The 9,615-nt window shown below is 43.6% G+C and overlaps 1 protein-coding gene across 5 annotated transcripts in view; it reads right to left on the bottom strand.

The window, feature by feature from the left end:
- The window catches only part of syt7a (synaptotagmin VIIa), a 90,551-nt gene that overhangs the window by 37,144 nt on the left and 43,792 nt on the right, over positions 1–9,615 (bottom strand). For 3 of the 5 annotated variants that reach the window (XM_081712347.1, XM_081712346.1, XM_081712348.1), the window contains exons 3-4: positions 2,149–2,228; positions 340–705 (exon numbers count right to left, since the gene is read on the bottom strand). In XM_081712347.1, coding sequence (XP_081568473.1) covers positions 340–705; positions 2,149–2,228 — 446 coding nt within the window. The remainder of the gene's footprint in view (positions 1–339; positions 706–2,148; positions 2,229–9,615) is intronic. The other 2 variants (XM_027027267.3, XM_027027271.3) reach the window with 2 other exon arrangements.

The raw sequence follows: 9,615 nt of genomic DNA, 5'->3' as shown, positions 1-9,615 counted from the left end.
GTGTGAAATAAGTGTGAAAGTACCAGGGATGAATACAATGGGATTATTAAAAAGCTCCCACCCATGCAGTTTTATGCATTTAGTTTCTCTGAGAAAATGGTTTTGCTTTGTGCTTGTGTATGATTGAGATAAACGGGTGGGCTGAGGCTAATGCTCAGAGCAGCAATCTCACCGCCAGACACACACACATGGGGACCCACAGCAGTGCAAAGCCATCGTTTCTGGAATGGCCAGGTTCACCCCCTCATCAGCACGCTGCAGCCCTGCCAAGGGTCAGGGGTCAAAGGTAGGTTGGGTAGGTGAGTGTGGGGTCTCTTACCAGCCTGCACAGAGACTCACTTGAGTGTGAGGCGAGGGTCTCCATAAGGGGCATAGGGAGAAATGTTTAGTACAAACTCCTTGGGTGGGTAGGAGCTCCATCGCTGCTGCTCTGAATTGCTGTCATTGTTATTCCAAAAGTCTCTGTCTAGATCACTGAAGGCCAGAGAGAGACACACACATCCGTGAGACACAGCACACCCATCCATGCTGCATCCACGCATCCATTCAGCAGTTAGTAGCACAGATGTGAACGATTCCCTGGACCTCACAAAGGCCCAGCAGGACCCAGTGCACTGGAGCAGGCCTGGGGACCCTGGGGACGTTTGGGTTAGCACGGCTGGACGTGGAGGTGAGGCCTTCCTTCTGCTACTGGCAGAGTGTGACCTAAAGATAAGAAGGGAGTCAGTGGAGGAAAGAACTAGAAGCTCCTGGTGGCAAACGCACTGGAAAGGAAATGGCTGTCTACATTCACTGCTGTTTTTGTTAAATACTCATCAGTGAGAGAGAGAGACAGAGAGAGGAAAATGGAGAGCAAGAAAAAGAATTGTATGGACTTCAAAAACAACGACTGGTCACATGGAAACATGAATTAAACTGTCATACAAAGGTAGAATTAAATATTCATAATCAATCATGTACAGACACTGATTCTAAAAAGAGGAGAGAATTTGTGAGTTAGAGGCGTCGGGGAGCAGCAGGCCACACGGCCACAGCTGTCCTGCGCTTGATGTAGAGATCTCGGAGAAAAAGATACGGGATTAGTAACAACAGATCAAGGCACACAGATAACAGGAAGTCTCCTAGGCCCCCGCAGTGACAGCCAAAGCAAACAAGCCTCTTTAGACCACACGCCCGTGAGGTGCAGGAGGAAGTCCGTGCGGCGCGACCTGCAGGCAGACAATTATTCCCCGCGTCATTATTCACCGCGTACGGCTGCTTTGCGGAAGCAATCAAACTCCATTTTGGAGTCATAAATGAGGGAATAAATGACCTCTACAGAGGCAGGAGGGAAGGGCTTGCCTTTACCAGGGCGTGGCATCAAGAACAGCAACAGGTGCACACAAGCATACCCCAGCCATCCCACTTAACTCCCGCTCACAGGAGACACTTAAGATTGACAAGCACCTGGCACACACACACACACACACACACACACAAAAGAAAAATCCTCTATTAAGTACAGATTCATACACTAAGTGCTCCACTCTCCATGCTTCGCATTCTGCCATTGCACACACTTTAGCAGTGCTCACACCATTCAGGGATGTTATCAGTCAAAGAAGCGGAATCGTGCATAAATGTAAAAGCCGCTCCTCTGTGAATATGAAGGAGGAAAGAGGTTTTGCTTTGCACTGAGTAAGCTGATTGAAGCATCTTTGTTTTTTAGGCCCTTTTTTTTAACTAAAATGCTGCAGCAGGCAACATTTTGCTGTCAAGTAAGATTCCTGTGGGCGGCTGCCAAACCGGTTAACATTCCAACAGAACATCGACGACGATGACGAGGAAAAAGAGAAAACAAGCAGCAGCCGTGCAGAGCTGCTCGAAGGGGAAGGACGCAAGGAGCTTGGATGGAGCTTGGCGGTGTAAGTCACATGACCATCGCATGCCATCGGCAGGGGGAAGAGACAGGTCGCTGGGGAGTTAAAGATCATCAGAGGGAGCGCGGTGACTCCCATCTGGCCTTACCAAGAGTCTTACCAGCCTTACCATCAGAGCGATGCCACCCCAGCCCAGCCCAGACAGAGAGACAGAGAGAAAGGGAGATAGAGATTAAGAAAGAGAGTGTGTGTGTGTGTGTGTGTGTGTGAGGGGGCACCCTCCACCTACTTGATGGCTTTCTTCTCTCCTCGGCCTCGCGCAGAGTCTGGAGTGCCCACTGACTCCAGTCCTGGTTTTCCCCTTTTCCCCTGGAAACAGGCAAGAGTGAAACCACAAGAGTGAAAGAGTAAGAAAGGGGATAGTGACTGCCAGCCTCCTAATTAAGCCTATGAGAGGAATATGGTGGTAGAGGCTAACTACTTTGTCTGTATGTAAGCTATTATCCACCTCTCCCTGTCACGCTGTGTCTCTCTCTGTCTGTCTCTGATTGCTAGAATCGCACTGCCCATCTTGAACCATTTCAACTGTAATTATGGCACACGCATATTTATATGGAAATAGCCAATTTAACTCAATCGCCCTGCAGCAGTTCGACTCTCGCCCTGAGCAGAGAGAATTCGATGGAGATAGCGAGCTTGTTTTATCACATGTACTGAATCCCTCACAGCCATCACTGGCCAACCCCACCTCAGCACTGAGCCTTGTGCTCAACAGACCAGCCCGGCCCCCCGAACCAGCTCCCAGATCCATAAAGTTACACCATCATACTATGGGCGGGCTACTAATGAGCCTGTAAGCATTTAAAAGAGAACTTCACCCATGCTGGCTATTCCAGAATGTTCCAGGGATTCCATGCTGGTGAGGGACTGCTCAGGGGTTGTTTCATTGAACTAATCCCCTAAAAAGCCCTAATGGAGAACACTTGCATTTGGGGAAAGCTGTGTGCTATTTCTCTGTCCTCTGCGTCTACCAGCAGCCTACTGCTTCATCCCTGCGCTGCTGTATGGATGAGCACCTCAGGTCACATAGTCACCCTCTTTAGGAGTTTCGAAGAGTTTTTTTAGTACACAGATTAGAAAATCCAAATCTGTGAGTATGGTGGATTATAAAATGTGCCATATTTCTCAGAAATTAAGTGCATAATATTTCTGTACAACTAAGTTTACTTAAAAGGGTCCACTTATTTATGGAGTTTGTTAAGTGGGATTTCAGGGAATGCCGTGGTATATTTTCATGGTTCATTGCATCTGGTGTGTGGGAAAATACATGTTCTGTACATTAGTGCACTGCATGTGTTATATTGGATGTCAGCAGGCAATAGGCAGTATGACATTCCCACTAAGGCCTCAGTGATTCTGAGGCTAACTGGCTGTATGTCTGTGCTCTCTTTTCCCTGAGACAAAACATAACAGGCTGGAGATGGAGGTGAGTGGCTATGGATGGTGCAGCTAATATCCACTCACAACAAAGGGAGTGATGCTGTGACACTCCTCCATACTTTGCTCTGATTGGTAAAGCACTCACAATCTCCCACAGCAAGGACACTAGAGATGAATCAGCTCTTATGAGTGTGTGTGTGCGCACGCGTGTTTGTGTGTGTGTGTGTGTGTGTGTGTGTCTGTGCATGCATGTCTATGAGTATGTAAGGAAATGGGAGTGCTGAGTCTATGTATAGTCTCTGTGCTTTATGTCTCTGCTCTTTATCTCAGTAGTGAGCGTGCCTGCACACAACGTATCCATGTACATATGTGCATGCGCAGTGGCACAAGGAGTAGAGGGACATGGGAAGAGGGACATAGCCTGCATGTATCTGCACAGAGAGACCACGTGTGTCTGCACAGAAGGCCTGCATGTATCTGCACAGAGAGACCACGTGTGTCTGCACAGAAGGCCTGCATGTATCTGCAGAGAGACCACGTGTTTCTGCACAGAAGGACTGCATGTATCTGCACAGAGAGACCACGTGTGTCTGCACAGAAGGACTGCATGTATCTGCACAGAGAGACCATGTGTGTCTGCAAAGAGAGACCACATGTATCTGTATCTACATATATCTATATAGAGCCTTTATGTATCTGCACAGAGACACTGCATGTACCTGCACAGAGCCTGCATGTATCTGCACAGAGAAACCACATGTATCTGCACAGAGACTCAGTGTGTACCTTCACAGAAAGACCATGTGTGTGTGCACAGAAAGACTGCTGTATTAGCACAGAGAGACCACATGTATCTGCACAGAGAGACTGCACGTATTTGCACACAGCCAGCATGCATTTTCAGATGGCTTATATTACCTTCAACTACAATCAGGAACCAGCAATTAAAGGTCCACTGAGTGTAAGACACAGTACAGACCCTGGAGGTGAAGCCTCAGACAGAGGTTCAGCCAGAAAACACCTAGCCAAAAAAAGCAGACATGCACTGTGATGGCGGTCAGCAAAAACACAGTCACACTCATGAGACAGCTCATATACCTACGAGTCAGCACAGATACCTACACACACCAAGACATCACGCTACTCTAACCACAGCCAGACATCACGCTGCTGTAATCACAGCCAGGCAGCGCGTTCCGTCCTCTCTATATCCCACCATGACGTATAAAAAATGATAAAAAGGTAAAAAAGAAAAGAAAAGAACACTAAAGAAAAAAACAAAGGTATTCCAAATCGACACATGGCTTTGGAAAACTGGAAAACTCATCAGAAGTATCAGCCAATCATACCAAGAGCTAGTGAAAACTTACAAACAGGCCTTCTATGAGGAGCCGATGGCAGTATCTTCCCGACGTATAATGGTTAATGAGGCAGGATTTGGGCAAGGGAAGCAGGTCTGAGAGCAGGGGCATAGTGCCTGGTCTGCCCGGTAATGCTTACTGCCAAAATAAGGGACTTGCTACATCCACATTTTCAATCCCAAGTATATCGAAATTGTGCAACAAAAAAAAGGTCCCTCAGTGGTAAATGGAGGAATATGATTCATGCTCCTGGGCTCTGAAAAGAGAAACATCGTGTAGGCTCTCACCCTCGTGACGAGAGACTCTCCACACCATCAATTGTCCCGCCTGGCTGAAACGAAGAGGCAATCTCGCCCTTCTGGGCTCCTTTTACCTGCATTTCTTCTCATAATAACTCTCACACTCTCTCTACAAATCATTTATAACGCTTCCGATTACTTAATATGGTCAGGCACTAGAGCTTCTGTGAGCTGTTCAGCCTGCATTCAGGAAAAGGTCATGAGGCAGGTGGGAATATTCGCAGCTAGATGTCCAGAGCATGTCCGCACATGTAAGACATACAGTACATTCCCCCAGCAACCCTGCCCTTGTATTGCAACATAGAAGATAAAAGGAGTAAAGTTATGGGAGCTTTACAGAAATGGGCTCTTAGGAGTTGTTCAATCGCATGTGTAAACCTTCGAATGGTAAAGATTAGGTCTATGCCTGGTAATGGATTATGACTGTTAATGGTTAAGTATATGACTGATAAAGGTTAGGTCTATGACTGGGAATGGTTAGGTCTATGGCTGGTTATGGTTAGGTATGTGACTGGTAAAGGTTAGGTCTATGACTGGTCATGGTTAGGTCTATGACTGGTAATTGTTAGGTCTATGACTGGTAATGGTTAGGTCTATGACTGGTAATGGATTACGACTGGCAATGATTAGGTCTATGACTGGTAATGGTTAGGTGTGTAACTGGTAAAGGTTAGGTCTATGACTGGTAAAGGTTAGGTCTATGACTGGTAATGGTTAGGTATGTGACTGGTAAAGGTTAGGTCTATGACTGGTAATGGTTAGGTTTATGACGTAATGGATTACGACTGGTAATGATTAGGTCTATGAGTGGCAATGGTTAGGTGTGTAACTGGTAAAAGTTAGTTCTATGACTGGTAATGGTTAGGTCTATGACTGGTAATGGTTAGGTCTATGGCTGGTAATGGTTAGGTCTATGACTGGTAATGGTTAGGTTTATGACTGGTAATGGATTACGACTGGTAATGCTTAGGTCTATGACTGGCAATGGTTAGGTCTATGACTGGTAATGGTTAGGTCTATGACTGGTAATGGTTAGGTCTATGACTGGTAATGGATTACGACTGGCAATGATTAGGTCTATGACTGGTAATGGTTAGGTGTGTAACTGGTAAAGGTTAGGTCTATGACTGGTAAAGGTTAGGTCTATGACTGGTCATGGTTAGGTCTATGACTGGTCATGGTTAGGTCTATGACTGGTAATGGTTAGGTCTATGACTGGTAATGGATTACGACTGGCAATGATTAGGTCTATGACTGGTAATGGTTAGGTGTGTAACTGGTAAAGGTTAGGTCTATGACTGGTAAAGGTTAGGTCTATGACTGGTAATGGTTAGGTATGTGACTGGTAAAGGTTAGGTCTATGACTGGTAATGGTTAGGTTTATGATGTAATGGATTACGACTGGTAATGATTAGGTCTATGAGTGGCAATGGTTAGGTGTGTAACTGGTAAAAGTTAGTTCTATGACTGGTAATGGTTAGGTCTATGACTGGTAATGGTTAGGTCTATGGCTGGTAATGGTTAGGTCTATGACTGGTAATGGTTAGGTTTATGACTGGTAATGGATTACGACTGGTAATGCTTAGGTCTATGACTGGCAATGGTTAGGTGTGTAACTGGTAAAAGGTAGGTCTATGACTGGTAATGGTTAGGTCTATGACTGGTAATGGTTAGGTCTATGGCTGGTAATGGTTAGGTCTATGACTGGTAATGGTTTGGTTTATGATTGGTAATGGATGACAACTGGTAATGATTAGGTCTATGACTGCCAATGGTTAGGTGTGTAACTGGTAAAGGTTAGGTCTATGACTGGCCTTAGCAGTTGACAGCCACATTTTACGTTAGGTTGGTAAAAGACAAAATCTGAGCCCTATGAGAGAAAAGCTAACCCATTCACATGTCTGTTGTCCTTTAGAACTGTGATATGTATTAACTGTATGAATTACCTATGTTCACATATAGACACACACACAAACATACGCCAACTTCCAGGTAGAAATATAATTCAAATATTATTAGAATATCTTACATGGCACATTCTACTTTAGTACATATCTTCACACACAGAGGCTAGTAGTTTTGAGGATGCAGAGTAGCCTTGGTTCTGATTGAAAAAAACAAGTTATCAAGGGCAACTCATCTATCATTCTAAAGCATCACAGAAAGATTTCAAAAACAGAGAGAAAGAGAGAGAGCAAGAGAGAAAATGAGTGGGAGTAAGGAGGAGAAAGGAGAGGTTTAAAATAGATTAACAGAAGAAAGAGAAAAAGTGAGAGAAAGAGTGAGGAAAGATAGGAGGATGGCAACAAGAAAGAGGAAAAGGGGAGCGTGAGGGAGAAGAATACTAGTGGCAATCAAAAAGACTGAAGAAGAGAAAGCAACAGTGTCAACTGTGAAGCTTGGAGGTGAAGAAAAAGATGAATGACGCATATCCCCAGAGCTGTCTGTGGAAAATGAGGAAGGACTGGTGGCCGTGCATGCATGTGTGTGTGTCTGTCTGTGTGTGTCTGTCTGTGTGTGTGTGTGTGTGTGTGTGTGTGTGTGTGTGTGAGGTGACAATTCAGTAACATAATCAGCTGGAAGCAAAGGCACAGATAAATGCATGTGTACACACACAAACACACACACCTAGATAAAGGCAATGACACCAGACGCAGTCTCTAGAACAGCAGTCTGGTTTCTAAACAGGCTTTCTCCTCTCTATGAAGCAGCTCTGCCTTGTGGAGGAATTCTCTGATGGCCAGGAATGTCAGGACTGAATCTTTTCATTTATTCCCTCTCTCTCCTTAACCTCTCCCACCATCCTTCTCATCCTTGTTCTCTTTGTCTCTCTCTCTCTCTCTCTCTCTCTCTCTCTCTCCCTCTCTCTCTCTCTCTTTATCTCACCTTCTGTCCCATTCACCTCCTTCCTTCTCCTGGCTCTCTCAGTCTCTCCACTTTTCCTTTCTACTTACCACTTCATCAAGTAACTCGCACCAAGAACAGCACCAGTCTGGATCTGCTTTCTTGCCAGTTTTTTCTCGGGGATGAAGTTCAAGTTCAAAGAGGTTTTATTGTCATTTCAGCTATATACAAGTACACAACAAAAACGAGACAGTGTTCCTCCAGGACGATGGTGCAACATAAAACAAGAGTGCAACAGACAACATGCTACACAAGTGCAAACAGTCCAATATAGTGCAAAATGTCATTAAATAAACATTAAATAAACAATAATAAATACAGGACAAATACAAAATGAGTAGACAGTGCAATTTTTTAGTACAGTACACAGTACTGGGCATATGTAAAGCGAGTTGTGCATAGCAAAACCAAAGAACAAAACCATAAGAACAAAACCATAAGAATAAAACTAAGATCCAAACTTTTCTGCATAATGTTCTGCCACTATAGAAATAAACTTCACTTTTTTAAGACACACTATTGTGTCATAGCACTCCTCAGTAGACTGACTCATCAGGTCTCCCAAATGTATCCAACACAGAAGAAAAAAGAGAGAGAATAAGAGAGACGTAGAGCCAAAGAAAGACGTGGAGAAAGAGAGAGAGAGAGAGAGAGAGAAAGAGAGAGAGAGAGAGAGAGACAGAGAGAGAGACAGAGAGAGCAAGAGAGAGAGAGAGAGAGATCAGTATTTCTGTTGAAACTAGTTACTCTCAAATGGTTAAACTGTTAAAGTCAACTGAAATGGATCTATAAAACAATATATAAAACAAGTCTGGATGAACTACATCTAACAAATGAAGAAAAGAATATAAAATAGAGACATATGGTGGTCATGGGACTATTGGGTTTCTATAAAATTGCTAATGCGGAGACAAATATATTTTCCCCTTGCAAATAAAAATTTTAAATAGAATCAAACAACAAAGTAAACAAACAAAATCCCACATTCCTTCCAATGGGAAATGGACAATCTTGGAAGAGGACACCAACATTTACTGAAATGTCATAGCCATAGGATGACATATGACATATAAGATGACATATAAGAATGACATATGAACTAGTCTGTTCATATGTCATTCTTGTTTATGGGTATATATATATATATATATATATATATATATATATATATATATATATAGAGAGAGAGAGAGAGAGAGAGAGAGAGAGAGAGAGAGAGAGAGAGAGGTATTTATGAATTTGCATGTACATAGAAAACAAAAAACACTGTAAATAATATCTACATATCTACATTTTTATGTTGTTATTTGCGTTTTATTATTACTAGTATTATTGTCTTGCCTGTCATCTATCATAATGTATGTAAGGCAGCCAAGCCAATAAAACTCATTAAATATAAACTGAGAGAAATAGCAAGTGAGAAGAAATTTCTCACTTTCATAAACATCCTGCTGATACATGAGTGATATTTGAGATAGTGGAGGGAGGGAGAGCACGTGAGTGAGAAATGCCACTTTGCTCACTCCCAGCTGTGTTTGCTTGCAGTGAATGAGCTAATATCTCACTCACCTTGTTACTGCACCACTAGCCCAAAACAAACATGCACAAATTTCACAGATCAAGCGCATGCCAATTACGGCAAACCTCTGCCACATATACACTTGTGCATGGCCTAACTCTTCAGGTTTTTATCACTGGTTTGCCTTTTTTTATTGGTTTGCAATGGAATCACACTTAGGTTTGCTGATGGAA

This window comes from Electrophorus electricus, chromosome 4 (assembly GCF_041902795.1).
Source record: "Electrophorus electricus isolate QZ-2024a chromosome 4, ASM4190279v1, whole genome shotgun sequence".
NCBI lineage: Eukaryota > Metazoa > Chordata > Actinopteri > Gymnotiformes > Gymnotidae > Electrophorus > Electrophorus electricus.
The sequence above is the reverse complement of the archived record's forward strand: the minus strand, read 5'-3'. Positions and strand labels throughout refer to the sequence as shown.